Source organism: Gouania willdenowi, chromosome 3 (assembly GCF_900634775.1).
Source record: "Gouania willdenowi chromosome 3, fGouWil2.1, whole genome shotgun sequence".
NCBI classification, from domain to species: domain Eukaryota; kingdom Metazoa; phylum Chordata; class Actinopteri; order Blenniiformes; family Gobiesocidae; genus Gouania; species Gouania willdenowi.
In genome coordinates, this window is record NC_041046.1 from 27,920,597 (window position 1) to 27,943,605 (window position 23,009).

Sequence of the window (23,009 nt, forward strand, 5' to 3'; positions counted from 1 at the left end):
TCATTAATGTACTGTATACAGGTAAAAGCCAGTGAATTAGAATATTTAGAAAAACTTGATTTATTTCAGTAATTGCATTCAAAAGGTGTAACTTGTACATTATATTTATTCATTGCACACAGACTGATGCATTCAAATGTTTATTTCATTTAATTTTGATGATTTGAAGTGGCAACAAATGAAAATCCAAAATTCCGTGTGTCACAAAATTAGAATATTACTTAAGGCTGATACAAAAAAGGGATTTTTAGAAATGTTGGCCAACTGAAAAGTATGAAAATGAAAAATATGAGCATGTACAATACTCAGCTGTCCAAAAGGCGACCATCGACACATTGCACAAGGAGGGAAAGACACAAAAGGTTATTGCTGAAGAGGCTGGCTGTTCTCAGAGCTCTGTGTCCAAACACATTAATGGAGAGGCAAAGGGAAGGAACAACTGTGGTCAGAAAAAGTGTACAAGCAATAGGGATCACCGCGCCCTGGTCAGGATTGTGAAAAAAAACCCATTCAAGAATGTGGGGGAGATTCACAAGGAGTGGACAGCTGCTGGAGTCAGTGCTTCAAGATCCACCACCAAGAGACGCTTGAAAGACATGGGTTTCAACTGCCGCATACCTCGTGTCAAGCCACTGTTGACCAAGAAACAGCGCGAAAAGCGTCTCACCTGGGCTAAGGAAAAAAAGAGCTGGACTGCTGCTGAGTGGTCCAAAGTCATGTTTTCTGACGAAAGCAAATTTTGCATTTCCTTTGGAAATCGAGGTCCCAGAGTCTGGAGGAGGACAGGAGAGGCACAGGATCCACGTTGCCTGAAGTCTAGTGTAAAGTTTCCACCATCAGTGATGGTTTGGGGTGCCATGTCATCTGCTGGTGTCGGTCCACTCTGTTTCCTGAGATCCAGGGTCAACGCAGCCGTATACCAGCAAGTTTTAGAGCACTTCATGCTTCCTGCTGCTGACCTGCTCTATGGAGATGGAGATTTCAAGTTCCAACAGGACTTGGCGCCTGCACACAGCGCAAAATCTACCCGTGCCTGGTTTACGGACCATGGTATTTCTGTTCTAAATTGGCCAGCCAACTCCCCTGACCTTAGCCCCATAGAAAATCTGTGGGGTATTGTGAAAAGGAAGATGCAGAATGCCAGACCCAAAAACGCAGAGGAGTTGAAGGCCACTATCAGGGCAACCTGAGCTCTCATAACACCCAAGCAGTGCCAGAAACTCATGGACTCCATGCCACGCCGCATTAACGCAGTAATTGAGGCAAAAGGAGCTCCAACCAAGTATTGAGTATTGTACATGCTCATATTTTTCATTTTCATACTTTTCAGTTGGCCAACATTTCTAAAAATCCCTTTTTTGTATCAGCCTTAAGTAATATTCTAATTTTGTGACACACGGAATTTTGGATTTTCATTTGTTGCCACTTCAAATCATCAAAATTAAATGAAATAAACATTTGAATGCATCAGTCTGTGTGCAATGAATAAATATAATGTACAAGTTACACCTTTTGAATGCAATTACTGAAATAAATCAAGTTTTTTCTAAATATTCTAATTCACTGGCTTTTACCTGTATATACAAATGTTTTTGAGAGTGTCAATCAAAGTGAATGCGGAACTGTGCACGGAAACAAGGCCGCGCGTCACAACAGCAAACAGATGATTTTGGCTCTTACCTGACCCATACACCTATATCAATGTGACCCAATGTGACCTTGTTTTGTCCCGTGATGCGCATGCAGAAAAGTAGAGGCGTGGCTTCTGGTAGATTGGCAGAGGCGGGGGGAGGAAGTGGAGCTGTTGAGGGCGGGACATCGAGACGTTTCTCAGAAACTCCGGATATCAGCTTTATATTTGTGTAATTATAGATTTTGTATAGTCATGTGGTACTATGCCTTACATGCTAATGTGACGATTGAATGGCCTTACTCTGTAGTTTCATTTCTATTTTTTGCCATTTGTGGGTGTAGATGTTTAATGTTGACCCCCTTTTGTTAATAAACAGGGACTAAACAGCGAACACTAACATTTTTTTCAGCTGAAAACAAAACAAAACTAACTACATCTATTTACTGGACACAGAAATAACTCGGCTCAAAATTTTGAGCGAGTATTCAGCTTTCATATTTGACTTGTGAGTTTATAATTCATTGGCCATGTAATATACAGATAGACTGTAAACAAGTCATAAAGAAGTGTGTGTGTGTGAGTGTTCTAAGTCCCAAAGCTACAAACATAAGGAGTGTTATGTATTGCTGTCAACAAAAAACAAAGGACTGTCCCATTTCTATTTCTAGAGTTTCAACCCCTCACACACTCCATCACTTTCCAGGTGACGTCAGTGAAGTTCCTGAGGGCTCAGGGCTCAAGACAGTGAGTGTGTGAGTGTGGACATAGGGATTGGACCAAAGTATGAGGATAAAGTGAATGTATCAGCTCAAATTGGTGCTTCATGCAGTTCAGCTGCCTTGGAGTATCATCATCATCATCATCCTACAGTTGACCATTACAGGACTAACTTTAGCTCACAAAGTGGAAGCTGAGCTGCACTCCCTCAGGATGCCAAATAAAAATAGCCTGGACTAACACCAAAACAACATGTTTGTTCCCTCTCTGGTTAGAAGTGATGTCTCCTCGACTTTAGAGACTGTCTCCTTTTCCTTTTTCTGTGGCATTGCTCCCCCTGCTCTGGCCAAAGGAAGCCAGCCTCTGACATCCTATAGGCCTCATCATACTCATCGCTGTCAGAATCCGCCTCCGCTGGTGGGAAAACTCGGTTTGGGTAAACCTCTTTCAGCTTGGAGGAAAAAAACTGCTCCAGACTGCGTCCAGCGTGGGCCACCTCAGAGTCAGGCTGCAGTCACAAAGGAAAGACGATACTGTATTATTATCATATTGTTTTACATTTACTAAGGTTTTAAAAAAGAATGCTTAAACTCACATAGTTGAACTTTGCACAGTTTCGAAACATGAGATAGACGTCAGAAACAAACTGATCTGGAGAGTTGTAATGTCGACTGTTCCCTTTAGAGAGCCGGGCTCTGATGACTGATAGGTCCATTGGTCTCTTGATGATCTGGTAATAATGACGTGCCTGAATAAAAAAAAAATATATATATACATATATATTATAAACCATTCGCCCTGCGATGGACTGGCGCCCTGTCCAGGGTGTACCCCCGCCCAGAGCCCAATGAGAGCCGGAAATTGGCATCGGCAGACCCCCGCGACCCTGATGAACTGGAATTAGCGGGTTTGAAGATGGATGGATGGATGGATTTTAGACCATTATTCTATCCAACCAGCTTAAATATTTAACCAAAAACTGTAATTCATGCATAACTACCTGGTCTTTCTTCAGTGTTTCAAATGGTTAGCAAAGCAATGGTGTGATAATATGCCTTGCCGTTAAGTAAAGTACCAATGATGACTAAAATCTATTACCCTAGACCAATGTTTTTCAACCTTGGGGTCGGGACCCCATGTGGGTCGCCCGAAATGTCTAATAATTGTTAAAAAAAAGGGATTCAAATTCCATTTTTAAATTTTTTTATTTTTTTTTTTGTTTTATTCATTTTCAAATACACTTCACACACAATAAATATCTAAGGTGGTGCATTTTGTCACTGCATTTTGTGCACTATTTCTGGCTACTCTGTATTTGTAACACACTTTAATAAACATGATTGAGAACTAATTCTATAAAAAAAATGTCTCTGGGGTCGCCGGACATTTGTGAAATCAAAATGGGGTCAGGACGCGAAAAACGTTGGGAACATACAACAGATACAGACATACATGCTTGCAAAAGGTTAGGGACCACTGCTTTACAGTGCATGTGATTATGGGAACCACTTCCTGTCAGATAACAGAAGTAGCCATTAGTGAGAGGATAATCTAACACATATAGATTAGTATTCTGTTAGGGAAAACATACTGTTTAATTCATTTCTAATTCAGTCTAATTCATTTAGAGAAGAGTTGAGATCTAGGAAAGCCTCTTTGATGCTCTCGCTGTGAACGGCTAGATATGGAAGTAGTTGTAAACATGGTGGCTTTCAAATCTATGTCAAACGATTGAGGGTTAGGTTGGCATATCAATTTTGTCAATGGAAACTTGTTTTTCTTCTGTTTCTCACACAGGAAGTTGTTTCCATAATTTTAGGAAGTAGTAGATCTGCTCAAACAACAAAACAAAGCAGGAGGTTTAGTGACATAAGGCAAAGTTAAGGATATTTCTGACCTGGCAACTTTCATTGCTGTACAATAACATTACAGACAATAGCACTAATACACACACGCACACGTCACACACGCACATTGATGTAAGCTAATTGCTTATTGAAAGGCACCAATATACCAAGGCATGTGAACTGATGCAAACCAAACTCCAAACAATGCAGTGCACAAATTATTTAAAGGAGAATCAGCTTGGTGAATTATTGATGAGAAAGAAAATGCTTTCAATGCAGCTCTGAAGAAACCTAAGCTCCAAACTGTGATAAACATAGTAGATCAAAGTCTGTTTGTGTGTTGCAACCAAGGTGAAACGCTCACTGTTGCCATTTGCTTAATGCAAATGAGATGATGTTGTGAATGTGAGTTGGCCTTTACTGAGTGAGTGGACTGTCAGAAACATGCTGATGGCTCACAAGTGGACTGACGGGCTCGTGGAAAGGAGCACTCAGGATGTTACAGAGGATCAGAAGAGTCAGTCGCTCACATTTCTGCAGTCGGGGAACCAAGAACAGAAACATTATACACCATCAGCTCTGAATTACAGTAATTGCTGCAGATTCAATGACTTACTCTCTGGTCACAGGCAGACAGTTCATGCACTGATGCTTGCTCTTTACTCTTTCTCTCCTTCTCACATCTGTACTCTGGCTTCTCGGCATCACCGCACAAGCTGCATACCCAGTCACCTCTGGTAGAAAAGCATTGATAACTAAGACATCTTCAAATGCACATGTTAAGATGAAGGAGAGAGGTTGTTATTGAAGACAGAAATGTTAGGTTACAGCTTGAGAGGCTTACGAGGGAAAGCTCAAAAGAGGAGGGATATGGCAGGACAGGTGGAAGACCTTTGGACAGTGGTCACAGCACAGCAGGTCTCCTCCAATCAGACACACAGCACAGAAGTCCTCACTCTCCATCTCTGCACTGTCCTGCTCAGGGTTGGCAATCAGAATCGGCCTCTGAGCAGGACCAACCTGGGTCTCGTCCTCTAGGTCAGAACGAAGGGGCTGAGGCTCGTCTGTTGTTGGTTCCAGTTCTGATTCTGCATCAAGGTCAGACTCCACAGAGGAGCTCTGAGAGCCAGGATGGTGGTCAGACGCAGCCTCAGAGTCACTCCTGTTTTGGAAACCAGGATCATGTTGAGGATGGATATCTGACTCAGCTGATTCTGCACTGACATCTATCTCCTGTCCATCCTCAGAGGCTCCCGCAGCATCCGATTCTGGCTCTGCTTCATATTCAAGACTCGGCTCAGAATCTCTTGTAGCTGCTGATGTCTTTTCAGTCATATGTTCAAACTCCACCTCTGATGAAGATAATGTGTTGAACTCACAGTCTGCTGATGTATCAGACTCTAGCTGAGGGTTGAGCTGAGAATCGTCACCGTCCTCTGTGATGGACCTGGGGTTAAAGTCAGAGTCCACGTCCAATTCAGGGTGGTTCTGTGGCACATAGTTAGTGTCAGCGGAGGGCAGCATGGATGCTTTATGGGAACTGTTAATGACTCGACTGATGTGATGGTCAAAGACGCTTTCAGGTGCAAGTATAGGTTGATCACACGGTTGATGCTCTCCGTATGAGGATGTTGCGAAGGAGCAGGTGGTCTCCCTGCTCTCAGTGCCTCTAGCTGTGCTCTAAAATTAAAGAGAAGAATCACTATTATTAAAATTATAGCTCATTAATAACAATGACAATCATATACTGCAGTCTTTAGTTGTGACATACAGTATATGCAATCTATTTACAAAAATATGCAATACATTTAAAATATTCACAATTACCCTCAGATGAAAAGAGAAGTGAAACTAAAGGTTTCCAATTTGCATATTTATGCATTCACTAAAGAAAATAAGTACATAAAACATTTTGCCCTGTTTTTACTATTTTTATAGGAAATGTTTTTCGGTTTTTCTGAATTAATGAGATATGTTTTTCTTGGAAATATTTTTAGTTTTTTCTGAATTTCCTATTTTAAAACTTATCTCATCAATTCAGAAAAATGAAAATAATTTCCTATAAAAACAGAAAAATACAGTTTTTTTTTTTCCATTCACTTATTTTTATCTCATCACTTCAGAAACTAAAATTATTTCCTATAAAAACTTCTCATAAATTCAGAAAAATAACAAAAAACATTTCCTATAAAAACAGAAAAAAACAGCCAATTATTTTATTTACTATTTTTTAATCTCATCAATTCATAAAAACAAAGTATTTTTTTTCTTCAGTGAATGCAATAAGCTTCCGTACATTTTAAAGTAATTGTGATGATAAAGTGTTTAAACACGTAGCAGCCATACATTAGATGTGGTACTGTCCCAGGTTCTCTGCTGAGGGAAAGCGTCGCTCTCTAACTTCCCACTGGTGGGTAGTGGGTCACTCGTTCGACGACCATGTGACGGAAGCTGAGAAACCAGTATTTTCAGGCGCTCTAAGCAAACCACTGGGACCTTGGCCCTTTCTGAGTCCTTTTGAGCTTTATTGCTACGTTCAAAAGAAGCAAACAACGAACGAGTAAATGGCTTTTCACATTCAGGGCTTATGCCAAGATATTTGTTTTGTTTGACAGTAATCACCTGATTTGGCAGTTTCTTGAAGCTTTCCGGCACTTCTCCTGGGATTCATGAACGGTCATTTTACTGTTCCATATGACAGGATGATCTGAGACAAGATGAACATGATACCATGAGCTTGACTTTCAGTTATTTTGCAAATCATAAAAGAAACATCTCTGTGTAGTTATTATGTGCACCTGGCTCTAACTTGTAGGCTTGTAATGGAGATCTGTGTCCTCTAGAAAGGGCCGTGTTCAATGACTTTTCTTTGACAACACAAAGAACTCCGTCTGAAGCTCGTCTCTGTCTTTGGTCCAAAATGTCACACTAAAAACAGTCAAATTCAATGTAAAGCTTTTCATTCATGTTAAGGTTCAACATTGACCAGAAAAACCGTTGGTTTCTACAAAAACAGGCAGATATTTCAAGCAGGGGAAACTAGGATTAATGTCCCAGAACAAGATTAGTCTCGGTCAAGGTTCAAGGTTTACCCTCGGTGTCCTTGACAAGAAACTTTTACTTCTTTGTTTCTTTTTTTAAATGTAATTACTTATAACAGTATGATGTGGTATGACTCTATAAGGCCACAATAAAAAAAAACATTAATCAGTGATCATGTTACCATGGTCATTCACAACTTGGGTCTAAATGTATGGGCAAACCCATTTTCTTTTTTAAAAATCACAATGAATTGCGCAATCCAGATGTGATCCAAATGAAACTCAAAAGTATGTCAAATTTCATAATGATTACAAACCGAGGAAAACACAGGAAAAAAACTTCTTTTTTTTTTAAAGAATAAAAGGAAATGCAAATGAAATGGATAAGGAACCCAAATAGCCTTGATACAGTTTTTGTTTTCATATACACATGAGGAAGTGTAAGGAGCCTGCAGACAAAAAGTACACAAAGAAAAAAAAGGGTTTAAAAAGAAGTTGAAGCAGTACACTAAACAGAAAAGATGGGAACACAACCACTACTAATAGTTAAATCTCACCTTTTTTAGCCACTGAGACAGAGATCACCAACCGTTCTGAGAATGTGAGCTATTCCAAAGGTACTGAATAATCCGAAGAGGTACCGGTTTGATATACACTTCTTAAATACAAAAACGTATATAATAATTAATAATAAGGAAAACTAACAGTAACTTAAAAAGGTAAAAAATGTTTCAACATGCAATGCTTTTTTTCTTAATTCATGCAATGGTTTCATTTTCATTACATTTCATAGGAAATCTTTATGTTCCTAATTACGGTACTAGCCACTAACTAACACCTTGTTAACTAATCGTAACACATGTAAAATTTGTACAATTTAACAATTTTGTAATATTTTAGACAAATCCACTTTTTAAAAACACATCTTACCACAATCTGTAGCTTCTTTAACAAAATTTTATCTTCAAAACTTAAATCAAATTTCCTCAATGTCTCAGTGAAAATAAACATTTAACGATGGTTAATTTATTTTTGAAAACATATCAAGTGCAGCATGTACTCTATTAAAGATCTGACTACATCTGTCACCTGTATTTATCTCTGTAAGTTTAAAGCCTGGCAAATAGATCAGATTTTAGACAAAGCTCATTGGTCCATGCAGGCTACCTGTTGCCCACAGGCACCATGTTGGTGAGTGACCACTGCGCTTAGACATCAAAAAACACTATTTATATACAATGAGCTTTACATATAACAAAGCTGACTTCTATATGTCCTTCTAGCATTTCAGATTTGTGAGAATCTTTCCCATCAATAGAAATATTTCTTCAGAAATCTCTCCATCTATATACAGGTATCATGGTTCCACCTCCAAATGTCTCTTTCTGAAGGTCCAACAGCTCTAAACTGTCCCTCTGCTCTCATGTCATATATCAAACTTACATCTACCGTTTTCCCCCCACATGAGTGACAAAGACCTTAACACCTTGAGAAGATCTTCAACAGTTTTTGAAGAGATTCTAGTGTCAAGTTCCTACTCGTCTGTTGTCAGTTTACTCACGTTGAATTTGATACTCAACTGAGAGGTAGTTTAACAGAAACATTTTTTAAATTCTGTCAGACTAGAGATAAGTGTTGTTATTACTGTATCAGTGAAGAGCCAGAAGTGTTTTTTTGCAAAGTGCACATCTTATTGGCTTGCTTTGCTTTTCCCTAACGGCACAGCCTGGCCTCCTCCACAGGAGTAATTATATTCAGATGCAGGGTTACCTTATCTGCAGTGCCTGCCTCTGGGCTGGGAGTGCATCTTGTGGGCCTCTCGTTTAGAGTGCTGGCACGAGGTGCTGCCAGCTCTGTTGGGATGCTCTGGGATCGTCTATCCCTCCTGGCGCACACTGAACTGAGGCTGAGCCGGCAGCTCTGCACATCTGATGCACACTCGTGAGCTGTCAGCGACACCTCCAGGGATGTGGATCTCTGTCAGCGAGAAAGGGAAAAGCTTTGCAGGGGCTTCATGCTACATCACGTTCATGGGTGCACCTGTTCCTCCCATTAGCAAGTGAAAGGAGATACATGGGGGATGATGAGCATGTTGGACTCGAGTGTTACACGAGCATTCACCCAATGAACACAAAAATGGGCAACGTGAAAATGGTGCATTGAATACTTCAATAGAAAGAATAATAAAAGGATAGGGAAGCACTGTTTTATCATGTAAATATAACATCAGAGACTCGTTGATTAGCCATGAAGTGCAAATTAGTTGCATTCTCCTATATTGCCAATAAAACATCCAACAAATCGGTTACACACCTTAGCTTTTTCTTTAGCTGACGAAAGCCAAGGGACTTATGGATTTCAACAGCACTTTTTTTTCTTTTTAAATTTTCATATTCCTTCACTGTTGTTTTTGGCATACCATCATATATTCAGGCCATACTGAGAACAGGCTCCTGAGGATCATGCGATTAAAACCTTTACCTTTTCCCCACAGGAGAGGAAAGCAGAATTCAAATCATGGAGCAAAATAGACTCTAATCCTTCTTTCTGGAAATGATGATGGGGAGGAGCAAACCAGAGCTGGAATTAAACTGGCAGCTCTTACTGTTCCCTCTGTGTCTCATTAATGACAGGTTAACTGGCTGTGCCCTGAGTGGCTTCATATCACTTTGATGTGACTTGTAAAATGTAGAAAAAACACCGTGTTAATAAGGTGCTAAAATCTCTGTGTTATGATCACTTTTCTTGTGAATTTTAAATTGCACTGAACTGCTCGTCTTTAACTGCTCTTTGTTCTCTATTTATATTTCTTTAATGAAGGCAGGCTCAGGTGCACCATCTGTTTATTTTAGCTGGTCATCACGTTAGAGAAGTAATAGCTTTTAGTTACAAAAATAAATATAATAAAACTGGACAAGCTTAAATCTGACATGTTTATTTCTGAAACACAATTATCTAATTAAAAAAAAATTCAATTCGTTATAAATTATCAACGAACTTTGTGAAATCAATGTTTGAACTTTTATGTTTTAGTTGAAATGGGTTGATTCTTTATGTTGTGGAAAGGCAGCATAAGTGGTTTATGTTAGAAACATGTTCAAAACCAGGGACGCGTTGCTAAACTGCTTGGGAGAGGAACAAAAAGATCCTTCTCTGATATTAAAATTACAAAAAAAAAAGACCAATTTGCTATTACGGTCACAATGTTTGAAAATAATCTACGGATTACATACCTTTAAAGGAATGTTCTCTTTAACTAAAAAGGACAGTCAATGATATTTATAAGCTATTTGAATTCTTTGGTACGTTAAAGATAAAACAAACAGTTCAAAGGCAGACCTCAGCAGGTAGTTTTCTAAATTTAGTAAAAGCAACCATGTATTTGTATCTGAAAATATATATGATGAAAGTCAACACCCTATTTGTGTGCAGTTTGTGTGCTATGTCAGCCAAAGCTGGCTCCTTCTCTCACCCTGCCATCCCTGTGGTCCCCAGGGGCCAGTACAGCTCTGCTCCTCTGATGCTCTGAGGCGGCAGCTCCTTCTAACTGTAGATGTGTTGAAGTGTTTTCTCCTCTACATTCCTCCTCCCGTCTGCATCTCTCCTCCCAGCTCTCCTCAGCCACTACATCTCTATCCACAGGTGGAGGATGGACTTCCTGCTGTGAAGCGATGTTGGTAAGAGCCCTCTGGTTTGAACGGGCTGGGTCCACACATTGCTGAGCCTGGCTGTCAGAAAACACTTCATTCTGGTGTTGGTGGTGAGAGACAAGAGATTTAGACGCTTGAGAGTAAGATGCATCAGCTTGGCTGTAGCTTAGTTGGTTGTATCCATTGGTTGAGAGAGATGATGTAGAGACGGGACGGGGCCCAGAGCCCTCCAGGTCCCAGCTTCTCTGGAGTTGTTGGCTTTGTTGCAATGAAGCCGGAAAAAGAGCAGGTGGGACACAGCTGGAGGTATAAACTGTGGGTTTGTCCAGACTGGGTAAGGCTTGCTGAGATGAGAGACTGTGAAGGCAACATATTTGGGGCTCGCAGCAGGCCTGGTACCCACAACTTGTTTCTCTGCTTCTGTGAAACATAGAGGGAAGAGCCAAGCATGTGATGGGCTGAGGCCTCAGAATACTGGAGCAAGGCAGGCCTGGAGGATAAGAACAGCTTCCTCCCTCCACATTAAGCTGGCCTGCAGAACAACGAGAGGTAAAAGAAATAAAATAAAAACTCAAGATATCATCAAGATACACACTTTGCTATCCAGGAAGTGTATTAGTGTTTGTGCCATAGTGTATAGTCATCTTAAAGATGTAAATCCTTGTTTTAATCAAAACAAAATGGGTTAAAAGTGACCAAATATGGTGGAAAAGGTGGTGAAATGGGATTAAAAACCACAGAAATTGGTTAAAAGTTGCAAATTAGAGTGACCAGAAAAAGTGACAAAAAGGGTTCAAAGTGCCAATACTGGAACATAAGTAGGAACAATTAGTTTACACTTGCAAATAATGGGCATGCAATAGACCCATTTCAATGTGGACAAACATGAGACATGTGACTGACATGCGTGGACATACTCGGTGCAGAAACCATGTTTTTTAAATATGACGCATGAAAAATTTAAAAATGGCAATGAATGAACCGCTGTTAAGGCTCAAAAATAGTTCAAAGTATGTAGAATTCTTGTCACCTGAGGACGCGGCCGCTTATTTAAGGAAATTCACTAAATACAGGTGAACGATTGCGGGACCCATGCAGCATTCTAGAAAACGAGTGGTCATCCGATCTGCGCTCCTGGCATGATGTTCAATGGCCAAACATTTTTACATATCTGATTGAAAAACCCAGTGTATATATAAAAGAAAACCTAAAAGCATACAAGTCTCTAGATGCTTATAACTACTTGTCATGAACGGGCAGGTCGGCGGGCTGCTGTACTATAATTTGCCAGATAAGTGGAGGCGGTAGCGGATGGGGTGAGGCTTAGTAAAAAAGAAAGGTAAGTATTGCAAATTTGCCAGAATAGTAGAGGCAGTAGTGGTTGAGGTTAGTGGAAAGGTTCATGTCCAGGTATTGGATACAGCCACCTTAAAGGCACACCGTGGACTTTGTGAGCTAAAGAGTTAACCCATAAGAGTTATTTTAAATGACATTATCAATGCTCCGAACGGGGCGTGAAATACCGACTATGTAAGTTTGGAGGAGACGAACCTTCTTTCACCAGGTCATGTGACCTGGAGAATGCCTGGAGAACATTTCACTTTACAGCAGTCACGTGACCACAGGCTTGAATTAATATAGCTCTCACGTGACGTCACAACATAGGGGCATTTCCCGACCCAGCACCATTGCTGTGGGAATCTGAAACGAGTTAGCCTCTGTTTACAGCCAAAGAGCACAATATGGTATCGTGTTAGGTTAATGGTGCACTAATCGCCGCGATAGTTTAGTTAAACATGGATTCTTTAGTAAAGGAAGTCGGCAAGTCAGATCCGTAACTTCGGGATAAGGACTGGCTCTCAGGGCTGGGCTCGCGCCGCAGCTACAGTCTATGAGATGGAGGAGCAGCCGCCAGAGACCTGGTGCTCGGCCCGCATCGGTGGTGCTTCCCCCCCCGACTCCCTGGCGTCGCTGCTGTTGTCGGCCCCCTTCGCCGGAGGTCAGAGGGGACGGGCAACCCGGCGTCAGTGGGGTCACCCGTCTGCCGCGCCGACCTTCGGCGAAGGGGCCCAGTGACTGCGGCGAGGCCAGGGAGTAAGGGGGGAGTGCCACTGACGCGGCGAGGAAGGCCGAGTGCCGGAACTCCAGGAGCGGGAAGAGGACGGCGGCGGTGGCGGCTGCTCCTCCAGCCCATAGACTGTAGCCGCGGCACGAGCCCAGCCCTGCTTCGCACCCCAGCCCTTAGAGCCAATCCTTATCCCAAAGTTACAGGTCAACTACTGTCTGCATACACAATCAAAAGACAAGGGAGGCTGGCATGACTGACTGTTGATTTTTGTGACAGTGATGCAGCGCTTGTGGGCACTAGAGGCGCTTGCGTGAAAGTTACTGGTCTGACCCCACCTTTAAGTCCGACACCGCCCCATTTCGCGGTCTGCAGCGAGGAACTTCTCGGTTGTTTTGCACCGAGCCTGCGCGCATGCACCTAATTTAGTATGCATACGTCACACAAAATGCGTCTATTGTGAATGTGGTTAAATTGGCCAAAAAAACATGAAACATGGTAAAAAGAGGTTAAAATTGACAATATTAGGTCGACATATGTAACATTAGGTGAAAAGGTGGTGAAAAGGGTTTATAAGTGCCAAACATGTCTTGAAAGTGTAAAAAAATGTGGAGAAAACACATTGAAATTTGATGCAGAAATGGGAGTAATACAGCAAAAATGCATTATAAACACTTTAAAGAGTTAAGTATCTAATGTACTTTAATAATTTAACAATGTTTAATCAATAATCAATTGTTTAAAGGGTTTGATTTCACCTAAGGAGGAAATCTGCTTTGTCCAGTAACTTGCGTCCCAGTTAAATTTAATCTTGACTGGACTCCAAGCCTCAGAGTGAACGGGAGCCTCGAGCAGACGCTGCATGTGCAGGGAGATCTGCAGGTAGAGCGTTTAGTGACATCTCAAATGTGAAAAACACAGCATTCACTGCACAAAACGGTACTAAAACACATCCCTGACCTCCTGAGAAACAGACTTTAGAACAGTGAGATTGATAAACAAAGCAGGACATTATGACCACACACATCAAAAACTCGTGAAATTTAAAGACATTGTTTACTATAAAATAAAACAGGTAAAATAATAACACAAAGCAAAAATAAATGCTCTTCCAGAAGGCGTTCAAAAATAATTCTCACTATAGACCAGTAAATACAGCCTAAGAGATCAATTTATGTTTATTTTACCAAAAGCAAGAATAGAAGTAAAATGAAGATGTCTGTTTGTTCTAGGGATGAATTTATGAAATAAATTTGATAAAAATAATAAAATGAGTGACACACTATTTATTTTCAAAAAGAAAAAATGTCAATGTATTTTAGGGAGTTATTTGAGGCAGTAGAAATATGTTTGTGTTCTTTGTTAAATGTTGTATAAAAGAAAGTAAATGTGTGCATATTTATTTATTTTTTGCATTATTTGAAAAAAGGCAACTCAAATGTACTTTTGTGTGTATTATTGAAAAAGGTAACTTAAATGTTATGATTAATGTCGGGCATATATGCATTTTTGCTTTTGCCTGTTTCAGTCTTTTTTTAATTGTGATTTAAGTTTGAAATTTTTTTTGTTAGACTGAAACACACAAAAAAAACTGAAACTTTACAAAGTTTGCCGACCCTGAACAGCAGATCATCTGAATGGTGGAATAATATATTGTTCTCCACATTTAACAGTTGCTAAAGTGGATTGAGATTCAGATTGAGCTGTAAATTCAACAGCTCAGAAATATAAAAGTGTAGAATAGGCCAGTGGTTATAGTGCATGGACCCTATGTGATTGTCATCATGCTACAGTGCACAGTTTCATACAAATAAAACAGCCTTAAAATATGAATAAGGAAGGCAGAGAGAGGAGGTTGTTACTGGGAAGATCAAAGGAAGGTTCACACTTGTTTCACTTCCCCAATGAAATGAATTATAACTTCCCTCACAGGAGTGTGTGTGTGTGTGTGTGTGTGTGTGTGTGTGTGTGTGTGTGTGTGTGTGTGTGTGTGTGTGTGTGTGTGTGTGTGTGTGTGTGTGTGTGTGTGTGTGTGTGTGTGCGTGTGCGTGTGGCTGCTAGCTGACATGTTAGCGTACCAGTGCCCTGCTGAAGAGCACAGGGCCTCTGCACTGATCAGTCGTGACCCAGGTGATGAACTTCTGAATGTGCTCGAGCTGACCACACGCCTCTATCGCCCCCTGCAGCTGGTCCTCCAGGCGCTGCTGGAAGCCCTCAGAGATTTTCTGCAACAATTAAAAATCCCACCCCGCCCACCAAAAAAAATACATAACCGAGAGGGAAACACACGGTACATCTTAAAACAGCTGGATTGTGAACTAATTAGCTACTCTTGAGATTCACTGTTGTGCTTCCTGAAGTGTTGGTTTATCCATCGCTGACAGATTATTACAGGCTCTGGTCTGCTTGACTTGAGGCTGCTTTTATTAGGCAGTTAAAGATTCTTTGCATGATGTTTTCACGGTCTACAGAACGATAAGAGGGAAAGAAAGAGAAAGTAATTACCTCCAGTTGCTCTATTAATAGGTTGGCTCGTTTGTTAAGCTCGTTCATCACAATCATCTTTGCCATTTTAATCTGGTTCTCTGCCTTCCTGTGAGCAATCTTTACTGCGTGTAGCCTGAGCAGACAAACAGGGAGGAAAGGAGGAAAGCTGCACTTTAAACGCTGTATTTTAAGCTGCTGAATCAAGAGACTGAAGAAGTTGCAGAAATCTAGGTTGAGATGAGGTTGAAACCAACCTGTCTTCTATTTGTTTGGCATTGCTCTCCACTGCAGCCCTCCTCTCATCCGCCTGCATCATCAGGCTCTCAAACAACCACTGTTGATCCTGCAGAGCCTTCTCAATCTGCACCACCCTGAACACAGCAGAGAGCCCAGTACGTCCTCACCACCAGGCAGAATAAATACAGCTAAATCAAACTGGTTTCCACAGAGTACAAACGGTGTTATCACAGAAGACACAGAGGAATAACTTAGCAAAGCAGCAGAGCAGCCAAGGTTAGTCTATGCAGATCCTGCTGATAGAAGTGACACAGGAGTTTTTTTTTTTTTGACACTGCGTTTTAGCCACTCTCTGCGGTGTCCTTGTGCTGCGTGTCGGGGAACTGACCTGTGGTTTTTGTGGGAGGACAGGTGACAGCTGCTGCAGCACAGAAGGTCACATGACTCACAAAACAGCTCCAAGGGCTCCTGTCTGTGAGAGTGGCACATGAGGAGGGAGCAGGGGTACGACCCTGGTACTGGAAAACAAATGACACAAAAAAAACAGCAGCCTCAGGCACTTCAATGAAGCACAGCAGCAAACCAATATCTTCCAAATGAGAAATGCTCAGTCATTGTGGATTTTATGAACTATAATGTAGTAGATATGAGATTTATGGGGCTGACATTAGAGGTCTTAAAAAGCCAATAACCGATATATCAGTCGAAAGCTGATATAATTTCCTATTTAAGAAAAAAAGAACATTTATATTTACAAGCTATGTACTGTACATGAACGCAAATTCTTATAATACCCACATTTTGATTCAAAGACAAACAATAATAAATTGAAATGATATATATATTATATATATAATATAATAAATCAGTTACTCATTGAAGCCCTACCATTTAATCAGCCGGGATATTGATCGATGTCGATTAATCAGTGATAGCTAAACTCAGCCCCATTAATCAGCTGCACCGATTTATCAGTCGGGCTCTAGTTTTAAGTCATTTATAACAAATTTGATATCAGCAAAGGCAGGAAGTAACTATATAGTCTGACGTGTATGACACTTTCAACCTATCACACATGAGGCCAAACTCATCACCCATCTTCTCTTTTCCAAATCTAGTCTTTACATCCCTTTTCTACAACTTCATTCATAACTTAAAACCATGATTCCTCTGGACAGCTCTGGACATCTCCATTTCTCTGATAGCATATTGTTATTGATCAGCAGGTCATTGTCTCTGTTGTATTGTTGTTGTCGCTGTTGTTTTTTACTGGCCTCTACAACTAGTTTAAAGGCCTTCAAACCAGTCTATAGTAACATATTAGGGACAGTAATGAATCACTGTAAGTAATCTAACATGTGATTTATGATTAATATACATCAGTTAAATCTTTACTTTAATCATCTGGATCATTTCAGAGAAGAACAAGGGTCAACATTCTGTTTTCCACTAAACCCTCAGTGCTGTGGGCAAAAGTCTGTAAATACAGAAGCTCAGGCTGCAGTGAGACTTGTCAACAACATGTGAGGTGACGACGTGTAAGTGCTGTCTGAAGGAATCACGAAGTGTACACAAACACACACACAGTCAAAGAATGATCTTCCCTTTGTGATGGAATTCTCATCATCAAACCTGATCGGACTCACCACTTTCTGTTTGTCAGCATTTGTAAAATCTAACAGCAATTCCACTGTATCACAATAAAAACATTCATTATCATCTGATGACTTGTGCTTTGCAGGCCTGGGGAAAAAAAGCAGGTGGCAACAAAGCTTCTGGGCAGACTGGTGGGGCTTAAAATAGCAACACACTAATATTAGCAAAAAATGAAATCATCCCAGTGCATCAGAATCTGGGCCATGTGTTAAAGATAGGTATAATAATGCACCAGCCGCTACAGGAGCTGTTATCAATCTTTGGCTGATGTCAGGTAACGTTCTCTACAGAAGCATCACAAGACACAAAACAAGGCCTTTAAGGAAGAATTGGAGGGGCTTTAGTTACCCTGGCTACTGGGAGGGAGGGAGCTGGAGCCTGTCTGGTGAAGGTCAGGACAATGTGAAGCACCAGCTCTCTGTTGTTGGTGCTGATCTGCATACTGGGAAGTAGTGGGAGCTCTCACGTGCTGGTGCACATCTGTGCAGTGGTAGCACAACCACTTGTTGCAGAGTGTGCACAGACTCTGAGCGAGTGTCGGCTCTTTGCACTCCGAGCAGCTCTGAAAGAAGAAGTGAAATGGTTTTTGTTTCTGTAAGAATGAGAAGGAATTCTGAATGAAGTGACAGCGACACCTTACCTTGTCCATGGTAGCGAAAGGATGCTGAGGTGGAGCAGAGAGGAGAGACTGGCTTTTTCTCCTATAAGGGACAGCACGTGTGAGTAAATTCTGTCGTGTGGCTTGTTTAGGGGAAGGTCTGGGTTAGGACGCACTGAGAAATCCATCTAACTGTGCTTTTCATGCTGTTCTGAGAAGTAGTGAAAGCAGCGACTCCGAAAACAAGTATTTTGATACAAATTAAGCTATAAAAAAAAAATACGTACATCAATATAGGAAATATTGTAAGTTTCTATAATCACCAAAATTGAAAACTTGATATATCGTGAATATCGATATATCGCCCAGCCCTAAGTAAACCTCACATTGGAGAAGGACAGGAAAGGTCAGGAAGTACACAATAAGGAGAGTGAAATCTTACAGTCACGCACCATTCAAAACCTGAGGACAGAAACCAGCTAACGGTGTGTTTTTCAAATCCAAACCTAGTCTATGGCACCTCAGAGTGGAACCACACTTACACGTGGACCTGGGAACCAGCCTGCCTGACAACAACCCTCACAGCCTGACCTACAAATCCCACAACTTTCCCATCCTTAGATGTTTCAGTGGGGAGCTCAGTGCAATCCCATTCCCCATTGTGCACTCAAAGACCCAATTTAAAATATAATTAGTCAGTCATAGTGCAGCGCCGTCTCTCTGCAGCATTTCCAACCCGCCCATTTCCTTCCTTCGTACCTTAGCTGTGTTTATCCCTCACACTGAAACCTCTCATCACAGCTTCGCTGCACTTCTAAATGAAGCTGGCATGAAACACACATGCCATCTCAAGAGATGTCACAATTTTAGAAACCTGCGCCGTGATCTCTCCCTTGAAAGCTCTCTCCCAGTGTAACATCTATTAACACTGGGGCGATGAGGTCACAAAGGATTAGCCTAAACCACTGTGAAAATCTTATTTCATTGTCAGGGTTTTCCTCAGAGAGGCTCCTCTCTGTTCTACTGTCAAACACAAGCGGGACCATTTCAAGTCTCTGAGTTTTTTTTAAACCACTAATATATATATATAAAGAATAATAACATATGAAATGCTATGATTCTTTAAATACATATTGAAATTCATTCATTTTCAGACCCACTTTATCCTGTTCAGGGTCGTGGGGGTCTGCCGGTGCCAATCCCCGGCTCTCATTGGGCGCTGGGCGGGGGGTACACCCTGGACAGAGCGCCAGTCCATCGCAGACATATTTAAGTGATTTCATATAAACACTTTAATGGTGTCAAAAAATTAGGCATTGTTAAATCAATTGCTCTGTATCTCTCCATCCTGCCGTCTGTTATTGTATATATATATATATATACAGTATATATATATATATATGTCACTCTTGTTTCCCATCTTCAGATGAGTGTAGACAATAAAACTGGCTACCATGGCCAATAAATAAGGTTTTGAATTGATTAAACATGATTCTATTTAGATTCAGTATTGATCTTTCAAATTTTACTTGAATATTAATAAGATGGTTCCAAACTTCTGACTTAAGTTGTGGGGTCTCACCCAGCGGAGCTTCGTCTGCCAGGTTCGCACTGAATTTAAAGATTTAAAGGTGGGGTAGGTAATTTTCTCCAGACACACTTTTTAAGTTTTTGGTTTCTTCATGTCCTGACAGAAATTTAGATCTTACGTGTTCTGAAAAAGGAACAAAGGAAATCTGTCATCTGTAGCAGCTGTAAATCTGTAATAACTTTGACCAATGAAAAAAGACGGTTCGTTTGTTTTTAACCAATCACGTCTTCCTGTCTCCTGACCCTCTCGATAGGCTACGCTGCGTTCCACGTCACGAATCGTGGGGTCATGAGACGAGAGTTGTCGGCTTTCACCACACACGAGGAGTTTAGGTCGTAAATATTGAACAGGTTTACGATTGTCAGCCCCGACCCGTCTAGGAGCTGATTATCAGGACTAATTCACTCTTAACACATCTCAGACCACAGGATAATCTGATAGGATAATCTTATAAGTAGGCCTGGGCAATTTATCGAGATTCAAGATATATTGAGATTTCTATTTTGACTATATGTTTTTATTTTATAGCTTATTTTTAGTATTTAAATAGTTGTTTTAGGAGTCGCTGCTTTCACTACATCTCAGAACAGCATGAGAAGCAGCTAGATGGATCGCTGAGTGCGTCCTAACCCAGACACACTACAGAACACACTCACACGTGCTGTCCCTTATAGGAGAAAAAGCCAAAAGTGGCAGATATTGTGTATCTGTTTGTTAATAAATATGCCTGCCAGTCCTAATTTAGTTTACTTTAGGGAAGTCCTGATACAACTTTTTCACTTCCAATACGATACCGTTATTGCAGCTTTGCGTGTTGGCCGATACCGATATTGATCCGATACGATATCAGCACGAATCATAGATACTTTTATTACTTATTTTGTAGTGTGGAATGTTTGAAAAGGTTTGATTAAGTGATGTTACTCAACCAGAGAACAATAGTCAACAACAGTATAGGGATGAGAAAAACTGACCCATTTATTATTAACCAATTGGTTACATACATTTTAACCTTCAACATAATATCTACAGTATTGTACAACTGAATAAATATAATATAATATATATCGGAGATTTTAGATGCAGTCCAATAAAATTGGATATTCATTTTCTGGCTGATATCGGATCGATATCCAGGACACCCCTGGTTTACCTTATAACCTCATGTAAGATGATAAATTAAAAATATATTTTCTGGAGATATTTTAGCCCTCACACTAATGTAGTTCCTGACCCCAAGATACAGAATATAGAGAATAATTTGATACACAGTAAACGGCCCACCGACTTAAATTACACATTGACAGGACCAGTTCATACAAAATAACTCTGTGACCAGTTCATACAAAATAACTCTGTGACCAGTTCATACAAAATAACTCTGTGGACTCTCCTGAACCCAATAACAAAGATTTATTGATGTTAGTACCAACCAACAGAGTTTCCAGCAAGCAACACCTTATTTTTTGTGTCACAACTTGAGAAACAATGAAGAAAAAAATGAAACTTTGTTAGAAATACTACAACTAGCCCAGTCCTGATTATTTTTATGATGCTGTTTGATGGCATTGAAATAAATCATTACAAAAGTAGCATCTTATGAAGCAGAAAACACCAAACAGAGCTACAGAAGCTCCACGCAGAAAAAAGTGAATATATCAGTTATATATTAGAGCCTGAACCAAAAACGAGGCCATTGACTGATCAGCGATAGATAAAATCAGCCACACTGGTTAATCGATTGGGTTCTCGTTTTCTTTTCAAAATTTTAATTTGATGATTTTTAAGTTTCTTTTCTTTTTTGTACTCAAATATTTCTAGATCGGCATTTGTTAATTGTTTGCCTACTACATATTATACCAGTGGTTCTCAAACTTTCACCCCTTTGTCTTATTTCTGAATCCCAGTACTGTACCCCCTTTAGTCTGACTACAACATTTTGCTTAGAAAACTATTTAAAAACCACTATAGAGCACAATGATGGAATGAAAGAGTGATAACACATTTTAAAGAATCTCATTTTGCAAATAAGTGGAAATAAACACTACATTGTGCAGTGGTTTACAATCTTTATTGGATCGTGACCCCATTTTGACAGAATTTCTGGCGACCCCAAAGACATTTTTTTCTGGAATTAGTTTTTGATCATGGTTAAGCTCAGATATACAGTATACTGTATGTATATATATCTTAATATTAATTATTTTTTACTGCATTTTAGTTGAACTAGATTCACAAAGTGAAAAAGTATAGACATGCAGTTGTAAAAAACTGTTTTATTATTATTATTATTATTATTATTATTATTATTATTATTATTTTTAAAGAATAATAATTAAAAAAACATTTCTATATAATTTTTTTTCTGAAATTTCAGGCGACCCCATTTAAACTCCAGGCGACCCCACATGGGATCCCGACCCCAAGGTTGAAAAACACTATTTAGTGGCTCTTGAATAAATGTATTTCTATAGTTTTTATCATTTCCGGTCAAATCACACCTGGGTTGGGACCAAGATTGACGCTTGTTAATGTTCATCTCTCTCTAGTACCCCCTGTAGTGCCACGCGTACCCCCATTTGAGAAACACTGGCTCAGGACTTAACATTTAAGTTTGATCAGGTCAGTTTAGGTTTAAAAAGTAGTGCACATACTAGTGATTGTCTCACAGCAGTTAATAAACAGTGCGTGTCACTCATGGCAGAGCCTCTGCATCATCACCATCATCATCATCATCATCATCATCATCATCCTCTCCTGCATCCAGCACATGACATCTCTGAAAACAAAATCACGACCCACAGCACGCGGACACTTACTAGTCTGCACGCGGTCAGTTAAAACACAGCATCATCATCATCATCATCATCAAACCGTACCTGGAGCCACGGTGACGCCACTACGGCTGGATCGAAGCGGTCGATCAGGTAAAACAAGAGTGCGTCAGACTCAGGATGTCAGAGGAAACGGAGCGGAGTGGAAGAAAAACTCTCCCAGTCCGACAGTGTGTGCAGATAGAGATAGATATAGATATAGATATAGATAGATAGACAGACAGCATCCACAGTCATCTATCAGCTGGTTTTCTACCTGACACTGAGCATCCGTGAGAGCCTGATCCTCTCTGACGTCCCTCTGTGGCCCGGACAACATTTTGGAGATCCCAACTCTCGCAGTTAATCGTGAGACTTTATAGAAACGATCTCTGGTAACAGTATGACTCTGAGCTCTGGTAGGGTTTTATTGTAATGACGTCATGAATAATAATAATAATAACAACAATAATGACGATTATTATTATTGTTATTATTATTAATAAATGATATGACACTAATGCTAATAATGACAATAATACCGATTATATTATTATTATTATTAATAATAATAATAATAATAATAATGTTTTTTTTTATTAATTAGTATAATAATAATAATGTTAGTAACATATCTTTTTGTATATTTATGTGTATACAAAAAGTATGTGTAT

The 23,009-nt window shown here is 40.1% G+C and overlaps 1 protein-coding gene across 5 annotated transcripts; it reads right to left on the reverse strand.

Annotated features, from left to right (window-relative positions):
* Positions 1-1,745: 1,745 nt before the first annotated feature.
* On the reverse strand, positions 1,746-22,725 carry trim66 (tripartite motif containing 66). Of its 5 annotated transcripts, none has more exons than XM_028442305.1 (18): positions 22,613-22,725; positions 17,974-18,034; positions 17,682-17,895; positions 16,066-16,195; positions 15,695-15,811; positions 15,459-15,573; positions 15,032-15,178; positions 13,712-13,829; positions 10,711-11,420; positions 9,009-9,215; positions 6,996-7,125; positions 6,820-6,904; positions 6,544-6,727; positions 5,042-5,877; positions 4,814-4,931; positions 4,657-4,731; positions 2,946-3,098; positions 1,746-2,858 (listed from the first exon to the last, which is right to left on the reverse strand). In XM_028442305.1, exons 1-18 carry the CDS (start codon positions 22,624-22,626, stop codon positions 2,622-2,624), a joined length of 3,651 nt encoding a protein of 1,216 aa, XP_028298106.1. In that variant the 5' UTR covers positions 22,627-22,725; the 3' UTR covers positions 1,746-2,621. The 5 variants fall into 5 exon arrangements, 4 of the variants coding, with proteins under 4 accessions (XP_028298106.1, XP_028298115.1, XP_028298126.1 ...); XM_028442314.1 differs by having other exon boundaries at positions 22,402-22,659; XM_028442325.1 differs by having other exon boundaries at positions 22,342-22,659.
* Positions 22,726-23,009: the final 284 nt, after the last annotated feature.